The 20,105-nt window shown below is 51.3% G+C and overlaps 4 protein-coding genes and 1 non-coding gene across 5 annotated transcripts in view; 3 read left to right on the top strand and 2 right to left on the bottom strand.

Moving 5' to 3' along the window:
- Positions 1 to 17: 17 nt before the first annotated feature.
- On the top strand, positions 18 to 1,646 carry BO82DRAFT_378650 (cytochrome P450; the record flags this gene model as incomplete). Its single annotated transcript, XM_025637637.1, has 3 exons — positions 18 to 107; positions 159 to 632; positions 708 to 1,646. 3 exons carry the CDS (start codon positions 18 to 20, stop codon positions 1,644 to 1,646), a joined length of 1,503 nt encoding a protein of 500 aa, XP_025486807.1.
- Positions 1,647 to 3,219: 1,573 nt separating this feature from the next.
- Positions 3,220 to 4,584, bottom strand: BO82DRAFT_295685 (putative tryptophan dimethylallyltransferase; the record flags this gene model as incomplete). The annotated part of the gene is made up of 2 exons (XM_025631877.1): positions 3,220 to 3,373; positions 3,443 to 4,584. 2 exons carry the CDS (start codon positions 4,582 to 4,584, stop codon positions 3,220 to 3,222), a joined length of 1,296 nt encoding a protein of 431 aa, XP_025486806.1.
- Positions 4,585 to 5,415: 831 nt separating this feature from the next.
- On the top strand, positions 5,416 to 17,689 carry BO82DRAFT_425877 (polyketide synthase A; the record flags this gene model as incomplete). Its single annotated transcript, XM_025640343.1, has 3 exons — positions 5,416 to 14,818; positions 14,850 to 14,860; positions 15,023 to 17,689. The coding sequence occupies 3 exons, from the start codon at positions 5,416 to 5,418 to the stop codon at positions 17,276 to 17,278; spliced, it is 11,670 nt and encodes a 3,889-aa protein (XP_025486805.1). The 3' UTR covers positions 17,279 to 17,689.
- Positions 17,690 to 19,327: 1,638 nt separating this feature from the next.
- BO82DRAFT_t306 lies at positions 19,328 to 19,398 on the top strand. The gene has a single exon. It is a non-coding gene; the product is annotated as a tRNA-Gly (tRNA).
- A 411-nt stretch (positions 19,399 to 19,809) lies between these two features.
- Positions 19,810 to 20,105, bottom strand: part of BO82DRAFT_387159 (NACHT and WD40 domain protein) — a gene marked incomplete at its 3' end in the record, with an annotated part of 4,030 nt that continues 3,734 nt past the window's right edge. The window contains exon 4 of the mRNA XM_025638292.1: positions 19,810 to 20,097. Coding sequence (XP_025486804.1) covers positions 19,810 to 20,097 — 288 coding nt within the window. The remainder of the gene's footprint in view (positions 20,098 to 20,105) is intronic.

Genomic DNA, 20,105 nt, shown 5'->3' with positions numbered 1-20,105 from the left:
TCTGGCACGCTAGCATCATGTCGTGGGCTGTCGGCTATGCTCTCATGCCGCTCAAAGGAGTCATGCTTGGGGGGACCATAGCAACAGTAGTAGTGGTTACGATACTAGTAAGAGAGGTTACTATGGAGTAAGTATCATAGGCTAACAGATTCATCCAGTATGCCGTCCTCACTGCGGTATACCTGCTCAAATTCCATCCACTTGCCAAATATCCAGGACCGCGGCTTGCAGCCGTGACTCGCCTAGTACATTCCTACCATTTATTATCTGGCACGGTGGTCCGGTTCGCCCACCAGGCTCATGAGAAGTACGGCCCGGTCGTGCGGATCGCACCGGATGAAATTCTGTTTACCTCCAGCAAAGCATGGGAGGCGATCTACGGCCTGCAGCCTGGTCGATTGGAGATGAGCAAAGATACGCCGCTGTTCCGCGGTCCACGAACGCCTCATGCCATCGTCACGGCCGAGCATGATCTCCATCGCCTCTATCGGCGGTTGCTCTCGAAGGGCTTCTCCGAGGCAGCCCTTCGAGAACAGGAGCCCGTAATCCAGGGCAAGATTAACCTGCTGTTGGCACAGCTGCATAGGGAGGCATCGAAAGGCGTCGCGCCGGAAATGACCTCCTGGTTCAATGTGAGCGGACTACATTCCGAGCCAATGACTGGCGTGATACGCTATTGAGTGTCAATGTATGACCGTCCCTACTAGTTCTTCACGTTCGATCTGATTGGGGAGCTAGCTTTCGGGGAGTCCTTCGGGTGCCTTGAAAGCTCCACCTATCAACCATGGGTCGCCATGATCTTCGAGGTTATGAAGTATCGGGGCTTTATGCAGGCCCTCAACTACTATCCCTCTGTGTCCAGCGCACTGTTGAGGGTCCTCCCCAAATCCTACGCCAAAACCTTCGCCACTCACAGGCAGCTTACCCATGAGAAGGTCCAGCGAAGGATTGAGAGGAAGGTGACGTACAACGACTTGACCGCCAATCTTCTCGACCCATACCACAAACTGGAACGATACCAGATCGACGGTAATTGCTCGACGCTCATTATCGCCGGGAGTGAAACCACCAGCACAGCCCTGAGCGCTACAACGTATTACCTTACTCAATACCCAGATGCCAAGGCTAAGGTAATCCAGGAGGTTCGAAGCACATTTCAAGAACCGGGGGAGATCACTTCCATCAGCGTGAATCAACTGAAGTATCTGCCCGCCTGCTTCACCGAGGCTATGCGAAGATTTCCGCCCGGGCCCGCCGTCTTCCCTCGGCGAGTTCCCAGGGAAGGGGCCTGGGTTGCGGGGCACTGGATCCCCGGGGGCATGCAGGTGGGCATCTGTCATTTTGCCGCCAACAACTCACGTCTCAATTTTCAGGATCCCGAGAGATTTGTCCCGGAGCGGTGGTTGGGCGATCCGGCGTATGCGGAGGACGATCGACACGCGATGCAGGTGTTCAGTGTCGGGCCCCGCAACTGTCTTGGGCAAAGTTTGGCCAAGCTCGAGTTGCATCTGGTGCTGTGTCGATTCATCTGGGAGTTCGACTGGGAGCTGTCCCCGGAGTCAGAGAATTGGGACCACGATACCCCTGTCTTCAACACCTGGGGGGTCAAGCCTTTGCGCATCTTTCTCACCCCGGTCAGCCGCTGAGCGTCTAGATACATCGATGTGCATGAAAATATGGTTAAGGTTGACTTTGTGTGGCAAACTGTAGTTTCGGAGGTTTTTCGGGACGGGCGAGACTCACCATAAATAAGCTATCCAGCCTGTGACATGACCGAGCCGTACCCCATCTCAGCGCTCACATTCATTGAAATCCTGTAGTCTTCTTAGCGATGCCTTGTACTGAATCAATGTCGATGATAGTATGAACAAGGATCTTAATTTTCGAGCTCGATGTCCCGGGTACACAACCTTCTGCGCCTTAGCTGTTGAAACTGGCAGCCCTGGCTTAATGGCAAGCTTAATTTACGCCGGACGCACCCAGGGACGCACCCAGAGCCACAACATCTAAATCGAGTATAACATCCGATGTGGATCGGAGAATAATGGTCCAGTCAACTCAACCTTCCAACCCCGCCTTCTCCCAAGAGTTAGATTGCTAGAATATTGCCACTGCAGCAAAGTTATGCTGTGCTCGCCAGGTTTGGGGGGGAAGAGGGTAACAACGCAGTGCCACGACGGCAAGGCAGCCCCATGGCTTGTGCTGTGCCTGACCGCCGCCTCGGTTCGTACTTTTCTGCCAGGAAGGAACAGAAGGTGCTGCACTTCACAGTACAACAGACAAGACAGGAATCACACAACATGAAACATCCAACTGTGATCACATTTACCACGTGAAGCTGCTATACTTTGGCATCTTGGTGGTTGAGGGAAAAAAAGCCGAAAAAGAAAACATACAACAGAAGGGATTCGCTGGTGGTCACCCACCCAACTACTAACCTCCCGGCGTGTGGCTTAAGTACGGCTGAGCGGACGGGAAGCCCTGTTTTCCACACCCTGTGGTCGTATGTGATCGTGTTATCTAAAATTATATCTATATTCATACTAACTTCCATTTCCAGAGTACTTTTCATGCGTTTAAACTTGCATTTCTTCCGACCAAGAGCTGTCGCTATCCATGATTGGGTGTAATAGAACAGCCCACTTAACAAAGGATTAGTTGGGACTGGGAAAAAAAGAGAATTGCGGGTACATTCGGCCGTCCCTCGTAGGAGACAGCTGTGGTGCGGTGATATATGTTGATGCGGGAAGACGTGCCACGGGTCTACCTTGGTCACACAGGGGGTCGCAGACAACACACAATTAAGCGCTTAATGCTCCACTCGCCGTATACTGGCATGTCCTGGCTCTAGCAGGTGACATGCATACGCCCAGAGCTGTTGGTATACCACCCCCTCCTGGACCCCACCAAAGCAGTGTTCCGCATCTCGACCGCATACCCTAGGATGCATATACCCTCCAGGTCGGCATAGTAGTGCGTAGTGAGGGGTAGACACACCTACCTATCAAACTAAAACAGAACTCTTGGTTTGAATCGGAGACTCGTATTCAACCATGGACAAGAATAACATATGTACACATCCTAAGTCGAGCCACGGGAGAATACATGCTCTCTACAGCGGCCGCGAGAGCGAGCAAGCAGCAGTAACGAAAAGCAAACATGTTTGCAATGACATAGCAGTTGACACTTCTGACAGACTACCACGTTGCACCAGATCGACTATTGCTCTTTGAACCTCACTGAGTGTCTCCCAAGAGCACAACCCATCGCCTCGAAGGTATGCAAATAGGTGCTCATGTATGGGTGATTTTGCCGGAACGAAAAAGAAAGCCAGGCCTGGACATGATTTGTGTTGGCGAGATGTAGGTCGGGGCTTGGACTAGTCAACCATGCATTCATTCACCCAAGGTCCAAAGAAAAGAAGAAACGAGGCAGAACTCACTAATATGAGGCGAGGTCCGATGTGTAGGTTGTTGCCATCCCCTCGTAGCCCACACGCCCGAAGAATGCTTCTAGGCCATCCGCAGTAGCCTTGTCATTCTGACCAAAGGATGGAAAGTAAATCTGAGGCTCGGGAAGAAGACTGTTGGGAGACAAGGTGAAATTGATGATAAAGGGTAATTGTTCCTGGGGTGACTCGCCAAGCTCATAGAAGCAGTCTGGAAGAGCGCAACGTCCTTGGGTGATGGGTAGTAGCTGCCACAGCTCCTTCAGTAATTCGAGCCCCGCTCTGGTCCCCTGGCCGGCCCGTCGTCCGCCTAAAGTCCATATATCCGCTATCGAATCCAACTCTAGTTGGGTTTCGTAACAGTAAACTTTGATTCTAGATTTGGAGGGCTGGACCAAGTCGCAAGAAAGGAAGTGGGGTATGAGTGTCGCGCTTCGCGAGGCCATGAATTCCTGCAGTGCTGCCAGTGGTGCGTTTAATCTTCCACCAGGGTCGGCTTTACGTATGGCGCTGAACATCAATTGGTCCTTGGGTGTGCCAGACGCGATCGACTTGATTCGTGGATAGATGTACATTTTGAAGACGATGCCACCGCTGTGATCTAGATCGGCGGCCAGTTTATTCTGCGTTTTGAAACATGGAATCTCCCAATTATTATTTCGGATAATTTCAACCTCTTCGTCTGTGACGACGAGCTCTGAGACGAAATGGTTGAACCAGCACAAATCGAGCTCTGGGACCACGGCTGTGAGTGCTCTCAGCACTGGATGAATTTGCTTAGTGTTGTAAGGGTCAAGCTCGGAGCCTGTCAAAGGCCCAATTGGCTCAAAGGCGAACCGCAGCTGTGAGTTGGAGTAATTGAAGCTCAACTCAAAAGGTAGTCCAAAGCGAGTCAAATGACTCTTCCAGTGCATAGGGTGGCCCTTTCGGGGGTATGGACCCAAATTGGGAATGACAAATTCATGGTGCATACACAAAAACCGATATTGCGCATGCACATTGTATTTGGCGGCTGCCATCATTTGTGCAAACATCGGAGCTGTGCTCTGCCACCATTTTGCTTCGTCATCATTGGAGAATGCGAAGCTGCGGCTAAGGGTTTGAAATGGTACGGACAGTTGAGCTGAGACATCCATTCTGTTCGTGACAAGGGAGGATGCGAGGTGTTTCTGTGGGTATAATGCGAGGGGTGACCGCGAATGAGAAGCTCCAACGGGCCATGAGCAGTCAATAGATGGAGATTGACTGAGTTTATATGTTGATAGCAAGAAAGCATGCTGCCATGCAGTACGGATTTGGGCGTCCCTTTCCATCCCGTGGTTGTGACCTCGTGCAGGTTGCAACCACCGTCAATTCCCGGCGTATGGTTTCATAATCAGTTCGAGGAGCAATAGAAGTCCAGCCCTAACGTAGCGCATGGTTCAGAGTCGCCCAGCTGCAGAGCTCTCATCAACAATTGTCTAGGGTGATCTAGGCTGCAGACTCGAGTGGTGTGATGTCAATGACCAGGCATTTGGACTTGCACAAAAGTTACAATCTCGAGCTCGATGGGTTTCACAGCATGCGTGTCTTTCTATTATCGCTCCGTGAGTCTCTCCGTGGCCTGTGAAGGGGTCCCAAGTCTCGACATGGTTGGTTTGAGTATCGTATATGAGGTCTTTCAGCTGACGTCTCGCAAAGTTAATCGGGTGCTTATCGCAAGAAGGTTTAACTCGCACATCCGAGCCCTTGTATTGCTGAAACACTATTCGCACCCAGTTTTACAGGCGTCAAGAGAGCGACGAGATGGGTTGTCAACTTATGCTTCTGGTCAGCGTTACGTGATCCAAACCTAATCGCCAGGGTGCTTACCCAGAGGACCTGAGAACATCCTTTCGAGCCCAGAACCGTGGTCAAAACTGAGAGTATATAGCATTGTGTCCCAACTATGGAAGAGAAGGCTGACCTGCTTCACCTGTTGCAGAGAGATGACAACACTGGAGCTTTCATCCAAGAGAATAGCAAGAAAGACAATGAAAGAACCGATTGCAATTGTGGGTAGTTCCTGCCGGTTCCCAGGCGGTGTGACCTCTGCGGCCGAACTCTGGGAGCTTCTCTTCAATCCACGCGATGTCTTGACCGACTTCCCTTCCCATAAACTCAACCTCTCCGGTATCTATCATCCTAACCCTGATCACCTTGGCTGCACAAACGTCCCAAACAGAGCCTACCTCCTGCACACCGATCATCGGCACTTCGATGCTGCCTTCTTCGGAATCTCTCCTGCCGAAGCTGAATGCATCGATCCCCAGCAACGGGTGTTGTTGGAAACCACATACGAAGCCCTGGAGGCTGCAGGATATACCCTTCAGCAAATGCAAGGATCCTCGACTGCGGTGTTTGTCGGCGTCATGACTTCAGACTATCATGACATCCAAATGCGTGATCTAGATTCTGCTGGGAGGTGGGATGCGACCGGAACAGCCCCTAGTCTGTTGTCGAATCGATTATCGTATTTCTTTGACCTGAAAGGCCCATCCATCACGGTCAACACCGCGTGCTCGAGCTCTTTGGTCGCGTTGCACTATGCTGTCCAGAGTTTAAGGAACCAGGAAGCGGAGCTAGCCATTGTTGCAGGAGTGAATCTGATTTTGGACGCGGGAACATACGTTAGCGAATCGAAACTACATATGTTGTCACCTACATCCAGGTGTCGAATGTGGGATGAAGCGGCCGATGGCTACGTCCGGGGTGAGGGATGTGCATCTGTCATTTTGAAACCATTAAATCACGCGATAGCCGACGGCGATAATATAGAAGGCATCGTCAGAGAGACATTGATTAACTCAGACGGCCGCTCGCCCGGCATTACGATGCCGAGTGTTGAGGCTCAGGCAAGCCTGATTCGACAAACATACCTGAACACTGGTCTTAATCCCGTCATAGATCGGTGTCAGCTTTTCGAATGCCATGGAACGGGCACGCCCGCAGGAGATCCCGTTGAAGCCCAAGCAATCCAAACAGTTTTCTTCCCCAAGCACTCCACGTTCAACGCAGCCGACAAGCTTCATGTAGGGTCCATTAAAACACTCGTGGGACATTTGGAAGGTTGTGCTGGCCTGGCAGGACTGCTAAAAGCAGTTGAATGTGTCAAAAACCGTATGATTACTGCGAATTTGCTTTTCGATAAACTCAATCCACGGATCGAACCATTCTACGACCATTTAGAAGTTCCAACTCAAAACCTCAGATGGCCTTCTCTAATCCCAAACAACCCACTGCGTGCCAGTGTGAATTCATTTGGATTCGGTGGAACCAATGCGCACGCCATCATTGAGAGTTATACACCCCTTACAGGATTGTGTCCACAGAGAGACGATGAGCCTGAAAGAGCCAATCGAGACCTACTCGTAGGTCCGTTTGTGTTCTCTGCCAATAGCCGGTTCTCATTAATGCAAAACCTTCAGCTCATGGCAAATTATGTCAGAAGCCACCCCTCGACAAGTTTGAACGACTTAGCATGGATGCTAAGTTGCAAAAGAACATTTCTTCCCTTGAGAACATCGTTCTCTGCGAATAGCCGCGATGAGCTACTGGGTATGATTGAGAGAACCGTCAAAATGGAAGAATCGGACCTCGAAGCCGATCTCAATCGCTCGGCACGAAAGAGCCCGAAGGGAAAGAGTGTTATTCTTGGTATTTTTACTGGTCAAGGTGCACAATGGGCAGCCATGGGCCGTGATCTGATCCAGTCATGCCCCATATTCCGAGACTCAATTGAAAAATGTCAGCGAGCACTAGAAGGTCTGCCGGATGGACCTTCATGGTCGCTGCAGAATGAACTTACTACAGACGAACCATTTTCACAAGTCGCTGAGGCGGAATTAAGCCAGCCACTGACAACAGCCATTGAGATTGCGATCTGCGACCTTCTCAGTGCTGCTGGTATACAGCTTGATGTTGTTGTGGGCCACTCCTCGGGAGAGATTGCCGCTACCTATGCCGCTGGGATCTTATCGGCAGAAGACGCCATCAAGATCGCCTACTATCGTGGATTCCACGCTAGGCAGGCGAGCACTAGATGCTCATCACGGGCCGGTGCAATGATGGCCGTCAGCCTGTCTTATACTGAGGCGACACATTTTTGCACCCAGCCACTGTTTCGGGGAAGAATCGTTGTCGCAGCCAGTAATTCACCCACGAGTGTGACCCTCTCAGGTGATCGCGATGCCATTTTCGAAGCCAAAGTGCAATTTGACAACAGCAATACATTCTCCAGGATTCTGAGAGTCAATGTAGCATATCATTCTCATCACATGCGAGCTTGTGCCGATGCATACTTGACATCTCTGAAGGCGTGTAAGATCCAAGGGCGATCACCACGGGAAGGATGCGATTGGACCTCGAGCCTCAGCGCGGACGACACCTCTTTAGCTACTGACATGTCTGCTCTATCTGGTCAGTATTGGGTTGACAACATGGTGCAGCCCGTGCTCTTCTCTCAGGCGTTGGAACTTTCGTTTCAGAGAAATGGCCTGCCTGACTTATGCATTGAGGTTGGACCTCATCCAGCACTTAAAGCCCCTGCTTTGGAGACCATCAAGCAGGTTACCAGCAAGGAGACACCGTACGTATCAATCTTGAAACGTGCAGTACCTGACGTGAAAGCTGCATCGTTGGCTGTGGGCTTGGTCTGGGAACTTCTGGGACCTCACCGTGTCGACCTTGCCGGATACCGCTGTTCATTTAAACTACCGAAACCTAAACTACTTAGAGGCCTACCGAACTACTGCTGGGACCACCGAAGAAAGCACTGGAGAGAATCTCGCATGTCGCGCAACTACCGGCTTCAGGGGTCGGACTCACAGCAGTCGCTGGGTCGACGGACTTATGATTGCCCGTCTCGTGAAATTCAATGGAGGAAAATTTTGCATTTGAAGGAGATGCAGTGGCTGCAGGGCTACAGATACCACGGGGAGCCACTGCTCTCCGCTGGATTCCTTATAGCTCGTGCTCTGGAGGCAGCAAAAGCTTTCATCAACCATAGTCTTCTTTCGCTTGTCGAGATACGCGATCTGGAGCTCTCCATACCCTTAAAGCTGGAAAGGCATGACTCGGAGATAGAATGCATAAGCAGAATACGAGCCTCCAGTGAAGTGTCCAAGACCTATTCGGACTCTGTTATTAACCTTGATTTTGCTTGCGATGCCTCCACTGACTGTAATGCAAACCTCCAAAGGCTTTGCATAACCCGCGTGATTCCCCATTTAGGTAAGCCTCACACTGACGAGTTGCCCCCAAGGTCCCTGGGGCAACCTTATATGACAGAAGTGGACCTAGATGACCTGTACAAGCTTTTGGAGGAGCGTGGCCTTGTCTGTGGGGGTTCATTTCGTGCGATCAAGACGTTGCGTCGGACGCTCAACCATGCTAGCGTATGCGCTTCTTGGTCCAAAGATACAGCCTCACCATCAGCACTGCTCATCGCTTCCTTTGAAACTGCATTTATATCCCTAATGATAGCATCTAATTCGCCCTTGGTACGAACAAGCTGTTTATTCTATTTTCCTTTCAGAATCAACCGTGTCGCCATAAATCAGGATCTAGCCCAGCGAGTCTTATGCGATGATGTTGATCTGAACATTGATGCATTTATCATATCGTCTGACTCTTGTCAGATTGAGGGTGACTTTTCAATCTTCGACTGCCACGGGAACTCAATCGCTCAGGCAGATGGCGTGCTCTTGAGGTATGCGGATGAGCATAGACCTTTATGTAACGAAAGTCTTTTCTCTCGGATTATTTGGGAACGGGATCCATTTACATGCTCTGGACTGATTGATGAGCACAAGCGCAAGGATGAAGAAGAGATTATAGCCATCGCTACAGAAAGAATTGCTCTGTTCTACGCACAAAGGTCATTGTCTGAGATTGACCCACGTGAAGTTACGACATTCAAGGCCCACCATCGTCTTCTGTACAATGAACTTCACCAAGCAGTTCAAGCAATCAAAAAAGATCCTCAAAGCACTTCGCTGAAGGTTGAATGGCTTGGAGATTCTGACACTACCGTCAAGAGCCTCACAGAGGAGTTCTCGGGGAGGGCGGAGGTTAATATGCTACAATCTGTCGGCTCACGATTAACGTCGTTTCTGCGAGGGCACAATACTCCGAGCCTGGACCAGCACTGCCTCAACCGGGTTTTTCTGGAAAGTCCCGCTTTTAGCTCAGCGCACGGACAGCTTTGTGATATCGTCAAGCGTATTGTGCACAAGCATCCTCACATGCATATACTTGAGCTTGGCGTAGAGAGTCGCCCGATGAGTATGGCCTCGAAGGCTCTGGGTGATGCATTTGCTTCCTATTGCTATACGTGCAGCTCTCAAGAGCTCGTTGATGCAGCAAAAATTGCCTGCAGTGATTGCACGGACAAAATCTCATTCAAGATTGCAGACCTCAAAGCGGACCTAATACATAAAGGCTTCGGTAATGCTAGCTATGACCTGGTGATCACGACTCTTTTGCATCTTGAAAATCCGGACACGAAACCATCTTTGCAAGAAATTAGGCGCCTCCTGAAGCCCGGAGGCTACCTTGTTCTCATGGAGATAACAGGTCAGATGGTGATGTCCCTGCTCATTTGTATGGGCATTTTCCCTGAGTGGTGGCATGGCAATGGGTCGAGGCAGCGAAGCTGGAAAGGCGTTTCGCCAATAAAGATCGATAGCCAGCTGCGCTCTGCAGGATTCTCGGGCATCAATACTGTGACCCACGGTGTGCCAGACAGTAAAGCAAGCTATCTTTCCGTCGTGGTCTCCCAAGCTGTGAACACTACTATGGACATGCTTCGTGAACCAATCAGGTTCATAGATCGGTTGCCTCTGCCGGAGAAAGTGATGCTCGTAGGAGGTAAGACTTGGGTAGGATCACGCTTGATTCAGGGTTTGACGCGAGAGTTCGCACAGTCCGGTGTGGCTGTTGGTCTTATGGAAGACATCCATGATTTTGATCCAGTCACTATGGAAGATGGCCTACCGGTCATTTCTATAACTGAGGTCGAGAAGACGCTATCTCTCAGTCAGGTAACGCATCGAAAATTGATGTCAGTGCACCGAATGTTCGAGCGCTCGAGATCCGTACTTTGGTTGTCATCCGCGATTCACAGTAGTTCCTCTTTTCACAATACCACTCTCGGTTTAGGTAGAGTGGTAATGGCTCAATATCCAGATGCTCGACTGCAGTTCTTGGCAGTCACCGAGCCAGGTGCACTCAGCCTGAATGTGGTTCTCGAGTCCTTCCTGCGCCTCTTGTGGTCTCGCCTTCCACAGTTTGCTGGAAAGAAGATGCTATGGACACACGAGCCAGAGGTTCGCTTCGACGGTTGCAGTTATTTGATTCCACGTTTGGTCCAGGACGGGGAAAGAGACCAAAGACACAGAAACAAGCTATTGAATCTCACTGAGGATGTTTATACTGATCAAGTTCCCATCGAGTTGCGTCTCACTGCTGCCAAAGAAACGGAATCAGTGCGCATACAGCGGTTCCTCAAACTCTCCTCTCGAGGCGCCGACACGATTACTATCAAGATGCAATATTCAATTCCACTTTCGTCACAGGGCTGCAAAAGACTGTTCATGTGGCTGGGAGCCACTCAGGACAAAAATACAACATGTATGGGCATCGGAGAGCACAACTCGTCAGTCCTTCGGGTCAGGCCAGACGAGGTTTACGTTGTGAATAAGAGAGATGAAATTACACCCGCGGCTCTACAGGCTATATCCAGCTTCCTCATTGCTGATCTCATTGCATCGGCCCTTCAACATCCAGGCTCCATTTTGATCTACGAGCCCAACGAAATCTTGGCCGCCGCGCTTCACACATGTACGCGCTGGTGTAGACGGGAGGTCTACTTTGTGACATCCACCAAACAAGATAAGGTGCGGAGCAGATGGATCGGGTTGCATCCTCAAGCGACCCGCCGGATGATTCAGCAAGCCCTGCCGACAGGTGTCTCATACCTCGTTGATTTGGCCTCAGGCTGGAGTGGCACCCTTAGGTCAAACATTCATAGCCTTTACAGCAACATCTTGCTAGGTTCGATGTGTATCGTGGGCGTGAAGTCTGCTGAGTCCAGGGAGCTCATCACTCGAGCTTACGCGGAAGCGAAAGCACATCCCTTGAACCTGTCTTCTTTTGCTCAGCGCACGTACGCGTTGAATGAGGTTGTCAACATGCCGGAGTCTGCCTATAGCCACCCAATTATCATCGACTGGACTGAACCGACCAAGGTTTCAATTCCGGCTGAGGGTCCCTGTTTTCCAGACCTTTTCTCTCCGGAGAAAAGTTACCTCATGGTTGAAATGACAGCCCCACTTGGGCTGTCTTTGATCTCCTGGATGGCGCGACACGGAGCCAGAAACTTTGTCCTCACAAGCAGGAACGGCCAAGTAGACCAGCAATGGGTCGAAAGCATCTCCAAATTTGGGATTTGCGTCAAATCGATGGCGATGAATGTTTCTCGGAGCGAGTCTGTGTCATTGGCCTACAACAAAATTTGCGCCACCATGCCCCAAATTGGTGGAGTTGCTTACGGGGCAATGAGTATCTCTGCTCAGGTATTCGAGGATGAGGCCGTTGACGACCTCGACATTGCTTTTGATATGAAGATCAAAGGATCAAGCTGTCTCGATCAGCTCTTCTCTAAGCCCACCCTGGAATTCTTCGTTCTGTTTTCATCGTTAGGGGGCGTAAAGGGCATCCCTGAGCAACCTTACCAAAATGCGGCCACACGCTTCATGTGTGATCTAGTGCAGAACCGTCGGGCTAAGGGCTTAGCAGCATCAATCATCCAGATGGGCATGGTTGTTGATGTGGGAGTCTGTGCTGGTCAAACTAGACGCAAGCTCGAGCACCTGATCAACCAGGGTTATTCAGCCTTGTCGGAGAGAGATATTCACCATGCCTTTGCGGAGGCCGTGACGGCTTCGGACGCGAAGTCGAAAGATGGCGCAGAGATTATTATCGGTTTCTCATCATTCATGCGACAATGCGACGATCAGGATGTTCCGCCATGGTGTTCGAATCCAGTTCTCTCCCATTTTACCTCCGGGGAGATGATCCAGGAGAAGCAGAAAGAGCCAGTTGCCGCAAATGTCACCATCAAAGAAAGACTCATAGAGTCCAAATGCGATGAAGAAGCTCGTGATTTGCTCTTGAGTTACTTATCCGGGCGATTACAGTCCGTGCTCCAGCTCGACGCGGAAAGCATGCGTACGGATGTTCCACTCCTCGATCTTGGGTGCGACTCGTTGGTAGCCGTTGAGACTGGTAGCTGGCTTGAGAAAGAAGTCGGAGTCGAGATACCAGCCGTTGATGTGTTGTACAATACCGCGGTTGCAGTCTGTACAAATGTTGTTGCACTACTCCTAGGGCAGAAGTTGCGAGACCATCAGAATCATCAGTCTAAACAGACTGCGGCAAGTACCATGACGGCCTCCGACCGATGCCTTAGCAGCCGAGACCGCGTCAGCTCGGCGACTTCAGAAAGCTCAACCGCCGCATGTTCTACATCAAAAGCAGAGTCTAACCTTGTTCTTACTCGAGGCTTTACACGCGTGGAGCTCATGTCTCCATATCAGTCTCTGATCTGGTTTGCAGGACATTATATGAAAGACCCGACGCAATATAATGTCGTGATATCCTACAATGTTGAGGGCTCCTTTCAGTTTGGAAGATTTCAACGAGCGCTAGAGCAGACTGTTGCAAGGCACGAATCCCTACGCACGGCATTCTTTATGGACCATGTTAGCGGCGAGCTCGTGCAAGGGGCTCTAGAAAGAGCGAGGCCCTTCTTTTATCATGTAAAGACATCGGATCCGGAAACCGTCTCCGAAGAATTTAAAAAGGCGGCGCTTTATAACTGGTCGTTGGAGGAAGGAGAGACCTTCCGAGTCACCGTGGTGTCAGTGGAACCTGGACGCCACACTGTGATATTCAGCTACCATCATATTATCATGGATGGGGTCAGCTGGTCCACCTTCCTCAGAGAAGTCAAAGGTTTTTACGAGATGAGACCCCCTACTTTCAATGCCACACAGTACATGGACTACTCCGTAATGCAGAATCAGGCTATTCAGAGTGGTGCATTCACTAAGGACATGGAGTACTGGAAGCGGAGACTCTCACCTTTGCCGGATGTGATGCCTCTACTTGGGCTTGCCAAGGTGAAATACCGAACCGCCACGGACAACTACAAAGCTCACACGACTACGCGTACGATCGGCCGAGAGCTTGCCGAAAGAGTTCGCAACTCGAGTCAAAGACTTCGGGGCACGGCATTCCATTTCTACTTGGCAACGCTCCAAATTCTCTTTGCGAAGCTATTGAGTATAGAGAATTTGTGCATCGGCATGAGCGATGCGAATCGAAAACATGAGCAGTACCTTAACACGGTTGGCTACTTTGTCAATCTGTTACCTCTACAGTTCCGCATTGCGCAGGGCGATAGCTTTGCTAGTGTGTTCAAGCGAACATCAGGCAATGTTCTCTCGGCGTTGTCGCACTCGTCGATGCCCTCGAATCTCGTCGTTGACCACTTAGACATCCCACGAACCTCGACGCACACGCCACTTTTCCAGATCGCCATAAACTACAGAGTAGGGGAGATCACGGAGATGTCTGTGGAGGATTTCAAATTGATCTACCAGCGCAGCGTCATGGGGAACGCACCGTACGACATGTCCTTTCACATCACCCCTACCGCGCTCGGCACCTGCATCTTAGATGTCACCTGTCGAGATTACCTCTACAGTCCCGAGGCTGCAGGGCAGGTCCTGGACATGTACACCAACCTGCTCGGTGGGTTTGCGTCAAACTCTTCCCTCTCAGTACAGCAGTGCGCCCTGTTTTCGAGCGATAGCGATGAAACGCATTTGTCCGTACGCCGGGGCACGCGGATCCGTCATCGATGGCCGGAGACGTTGTCGGCACGGTTCCGCACAATCTTAGACAGCTGTACCGACAGAACCGCAGTCATTGAGGAAAATGGAAGATACACCTACTCTTTCTTGGGCGCGCGCATGGGCTCCATAGCGAACGCTCTCATTGAGAGGAAGATCACTCCCGGGATGAAGGTCGCGGTTCTCTGTCAGCCATCCCTGGATTCGGTGGCGAGCCTGCTAGCGATTCTCCTCATCGACGCTGTCTATGTGCCTCTCGATCTTAGTAGCCCAATCTCGAGACATAGCGCCATTATAGAAGCCTCGGCGGCAAAAGTGATACTCTGCTCGACCACGACGCTCGAGTCCGCCTCCGCCCTTGGGGTGGCGACTATCATCAATGCGTCCGCGGCACCGGAGCACTCGGGCCCGACGGCAGATATCAGCCGTGATGGTACGTCTCCATCGGTCCTACTGTATACCAGCGGCTCCACAGGTAAGCCCAAAGGTGTTTTGCTCTCCCAAGTAGGCTTCATAAATTACCTTGCGGCAAAGGCCGAGGAACTGCACTTGGACAATAATGTCGTCGTCTTGCAGCAGAGCTCTGTGGGATTTGACATGGGGCTTGCGCAGACACTCAATGCAATCATGAATGGAGGGAAGCTCGTTGTCGTCCCACAGGCGGCGCGAGGAGACCCTATCGAAATTGCCAAGTTTGATCCGGCGGGAGAAGGTGACATTCACCCTTGCCACGCCGTCCGAGTACATGGTTATTCTCCAGCACGGACGTAAGTATCTCGAGGACTACACACTGTGGCGCCACGCCTGCCTCGGCGGCGAACCATTTACGGACCAATTGAAGCGAGAGTTGGTGCAACTGGGCCACCGGTGCCCCATTGTTCAGGATTCTTACGGTGTAACGGAAATCTCTGCTTGCACGACTTTCGAGACCATGAACGTGTCTCAGCTCGAGGAAGCACGCAGCGTTGGGAAGCCCATCCCCAACACTTCCGTATATATCCTAGATGATAACGGCAACCTAGTGGGAATCGGTGTGCCTGGCGAGATATGCATAGGGGGCGCTGGAATAGCCCTCGGGTACTTGGACGAGGAGCAGACGCGGCTGAAGTTCGTCGAGGATCGGCTTGCGACCGCAGAAGATGTTGCTCGACGGTGGACTCGCATGTACCGTACTGGCGACAAAGGACGCATGCTTCAAGATGGCTCGCTTATCCTTCTGGGTCGGATGGACGGAAATACGGAGATCAAACTCCGTGGTCTTCGAATTGACCTGGACGACGTGGGAGCTACATTGGTGAACTACTCTTCGGGCTTGATCTCGGCTGCTGTTGTTTGCGTCAAGGGCGATGGCGATTCCAAATACCTCGTGGCTTATGTTGCGATTGCCCCCGGCCGCACTAGTACCGACTCCGAGCTCCAACGTCTTGCGACTAGTCTTCCCCTGCCAAAATACATGTGCCCTGCTTTGGTCGTGCGCCTAGACAACTTACCACGGAATGCGAATGGTAAGGTCGATCGAAAAGCAATCGAGGCTTTGCCGGCTTTGAGTGCAAATGTACCATCGCAAGAGAACCGGCGTCTGACCTTGGGAGAGGGCGAGCTCAAGCTCCTTTGGCGGAGGATCCTGCCCAACAAACCTCCGATTCAGCCCGAGTCGGACTTTTTCATGCTCGGAGGGAATTCTCTGCTCCTGATCAAGCTTCAAGGTGCAATTCGCACTTCCATCGGGATTCATATCACTCTTCGCGAGCTGTATGCTGCAAGTACTCTATCCAGCATGGCGCTTAAGGTTGCCTCACGTAAGGCCGAGACCCCAACGGCAACGATCAACTGGTACGAGGAGACGGCTGTCCCGGAAGGAATACTCCAAGAGGCAAACTCGCCCCCGGAGCCGCGCCGCTCCAGAGACTCAGCAGGCATTGAGATCATTCTGACAGGGGCAACTGGGTTTCTTGGAAGGGCAATCCTACGCGCCCTGCTTCAGAAGTCCGAAGTCAACAAAATCCACTGCCTTTCTGTGGAGAAGGGACAGGATGATGTGCTTCCGTCTAGTAGTAGTGTTGGGGTCTACTATGGCAGCCTCCTCGATCCCACTCTGGGACTATCCACCGCCGAGTCGGACACACTGCAATCGTGTGTTGATGTGATCATCCACGCGGGGGCGCATGGACACTGTCTTAACACTTACAACTCCCTCCGAACGCCTAACCTGAGGTCCACGCACATCCTTGCGGGATTTGCGTGTCGAGCCCAAATCCCCTTGCACTACATCTCCTCCCCGCGTGTGATCCTTCAATCAGGCCAGACATCTCTGGGCCCTGTCTCCGTCGCGTCCCACCCGCCGCTCTCCAGCAGTTCCGAGGGATTTACAGCCACGAAATGGGCGAGCGAGGCGTTCCTGGAGCACCTCGCCGACCGAGCCGAATTGTCCGTCTACATCCACCGGCCATGCACTCCGATCGGTGACAATGCACCAGATCAGGACGCACTCAATTCCTTGCTTCATTTTTCGGACCGTCTCAGCGCCACTCCCCGACTAACCAACATGGGCGGGTTCCTCGATTTCCAGCAAGTTGAGGTCATTGCCGAGAGAATTGCCTCGGAGGTGACGTCATCGGTGTCGGACAGCACATCGCCTTCTTCATCCTCCTCGTTGTCGTCCGTCGTCCAGTTCCGCCATTATTCCGGGGGTGTCAGAGTTCAAGTCAAGAGCTTCAAGGAGTACATGGAGAAAGTCCACGGTCGCCCGTTCGCGGAGCTAAGGCTGCCAGAATGGTCGGCCAAGGCGATGGAGTTGGGGATGGAGCCGTTGATTCCGGCCTTCTTGGAGGCGGTGGCTGAGAGCTCGGAGACGATGTATTTCCCTTTCCTTGGCGAGGATTGTGAGGAGTAGCTGTCAAGGAAAAACGATTGCTTCTTTGCTGAATGTTAACATGAGGGGGATTGGAAGCCGCGGGAGACTGTACTGTACTTGGTTGATGGTGGTGGTATGGATTGTGATTGTCAGGTGATGGGAGGAACTCTGTGATTTTGCAATGGAAGCACCTGCTAAAAGTATAAGCTATGTATGTGCTAGGAATTACTATGCGGAGTACACCGGGGGAGTGCGAGTGAGAAGAAGTCTGTACGTGGCCTACAGTACGAAAACATTGGGGTTGTGCTTAATTGCTGAGTACTTGGTGACATAAGCGTGAACATTCACGTTAACTAACCTATGCTAAAGGCATAAACTAGGTAAGCGCAAGCCGTCCCTGTGATTTACTATCCATATATGCAACCATATATTGTTTGATCTCCTTGCTCAATCCAGAACTCTTCTCTTGTTCGTAATCCGTCCCTCGTCTTATCGTACCCTTCTTCTAACTATCCATCTCCATCTCGACAGCGTGGGTTGTGCGCGACATACAGTACCTGCCTGCCCGAGCGCCAGCCAACCACTCGATCGTGTATCGCAGCAGTGTCTACAGAATGAATACCCGGGCGCAGACGATCCCAATGTACAGTACGTTTTCACGCTGGACCATATCAACACATGGCCGATGACCCGGGTGAGATCGACAGATCTGCTGAGAGATGTCGTACAGTTTCTGCTGACGAGACTTGCAACACACTCTCCACCCGCGTGACTGGTTCGCCCTTCGCCTACAGTGGACGGTAGGGCGCCAGGAACGAACAGAAGAATCGCAATTCCGGGGAACCCCGTCGTGCCAGACCACTCGGAGATTCGCAGTCCACCCAGCATTCACATACTCCACTTCAGTAATACGAACGTCCAGCACAGCCAGGAGCCCAGAATTAACGTCATGCAGGGATCAATCGCCTTGTTTGTACTGCAGATGCGTCGGTAGAAGAGCAGTACTGATAGCTGAGCTTGATGAGCGAGGCCGTTCCAAGGGAGATGAGGACGTACAGTACGAAGAAGATAACACTTCGCTATGCTCATGTCGGGTGTGAGGATCCTTTATGCTTGGTTTTCGAGACCATGAGATAGTGTAATTTCCCGAGATTGGGGGTGCTTAGGAAGGTTCGCCACTTTGGGGATTGATTGTCTTGGATTAACATCCCAACGATTGCACAGACAATGGTCGGTGACCCCTTACTGTACTGTAATGTACCTTTGGAGTATCGAGAGAGTCCGATCATCTCAAGGATATAGTTCTTGAAGCGATTTATACCAGTGATGCCAAGATCACCCAGTTATACTGCCGCGATCAAGGTGCCCTGCCTTTCCTTAGTACAATACCTAGTAACGTTAACAACTTAGGTGTGAGCAGTGGCCGCCCTACGCAGTGTGTAATGTTTTTGATAGGGTGCGGCAGTCTGTCCGGACGGCGGCAGAGCGGCCTCGAACCTCAGGCGGGAAGCTAGGTTCAAGGTTGTCAATCGTACAGGACAGCACAGCAAAGTACAAACCCGCTGTTTCTCGCCTCATGGCTGGCTGTAAGAATCCTCCGCTCGGGGAGATCTGACATGTCGATGGAGCCCTTTCCACCTGTCCGATCATTTCATTCGGCAATGTGAACTCTGCAGTGGCGTTTGGCATACTTGCCAGATTGTTATCGATCTGTCTCGCCTGTAGCCCCCCCTCCCCCCCGGTGTTTCCGCGACGGACTCTATGCATGCAGGGGTCAAACTCTTGCTGCGCGCTCCCGCCCCCCGACCATAATTAACTCGAAGCCCAGCAACAGCCCAGCCCAGTATGAAGGTTCGACACAATTCAATCAGTCGTCAAAGCTGGAATGTGGTCCATTGACGGAAAAGAAGAAATTCTTCGAATTGACCTTGAGCAACGAAACTTTTTGCTAATGGGGAGTTGCACTGGAATCGAGCAGAGGTTGCTGACCTGGTGTACGATTAGAACTAGCCCTGAGATCGATCGAACAAGACGGCAAGACTGTATGGAGAATGAATCCTTAACCTTTTATGCAGCATGATACAAACAGCATCATTGGTCTAGTGGTAGAATTCATCGTTGCCATCGATGAGGCCCGTGTTCGATTCACGGATGATGCATTCTATTATGATTTTTACTTCTGTATCCTACTTTGAGTGCTTGGAATGTACGGCTGCAGCGCCGTCTCATTTTGTCTTTATCTGTATTCAGATTACAGGGCTTCCGGATACCGAAGTCACTACCTACAGCAGCCCCAAGATGAAACCAAGCTAAACATAACCTGGAAGCCGGACGGAACAACAATGCTCCGCAAGGTTACAGCATACTGTGATAACATGTACTGTGTACGGTAATCTAAAGAAACATCTAGACTTGTATAAGTGGCAAACTGGCCTTGATAACTAGTAATCTAGAAATCACGGGACGGTCGTACCAAATAATAGTATAGAGGCGTTGCTTATCCCAGGCCCGTCTTTTATAAAGACATTAGAAAATAAGGGACTGGAGTAGAGTACACAGATACTCTCCTATTAAAAATCAAATCTTATGATTGGAACGCGCCCACTATTTAACCCAAGGGCAAGTATAGTATCCTTAATAGCAAAACACATAAAATGACGATAGTCAGGAGGAAGCCACAGGGCCCTTTCACCTCGTAGATAGACCCAAGAATCCGCGACAGAGATAGAATAACTGGAAGTAAATTGCTCTATGACCGAGCCGCCGTCCGGTGAGAAGGCCACCGACCTGACCCAGCCGGAGTGGCCGGTCAGCGTACGCTGCTCGACGCCCGTGGCCGTGTCCCAGAGCTTAATGGTCTGGTCGA

The sequence above is a fragment of the Aspergillus uvarum genome (assembly GCF_003184745.1).
Source record: "Aspergillus uvarum CBS 121591 unplaced genomic scaffold BO82scaffold_81, whole genome shotgun sequence".
NCBI lineage: Eukaryota > Fungi > Ascomycota > Eurotiomycetes > Eurotiales > Aspergillaceae > Aspergillus > Aspergillus uvarum.
Note: the sequence above shows the minus strand (reverse complement) of the source record. Positions and strands in the feature narration are given on the sequence as shown.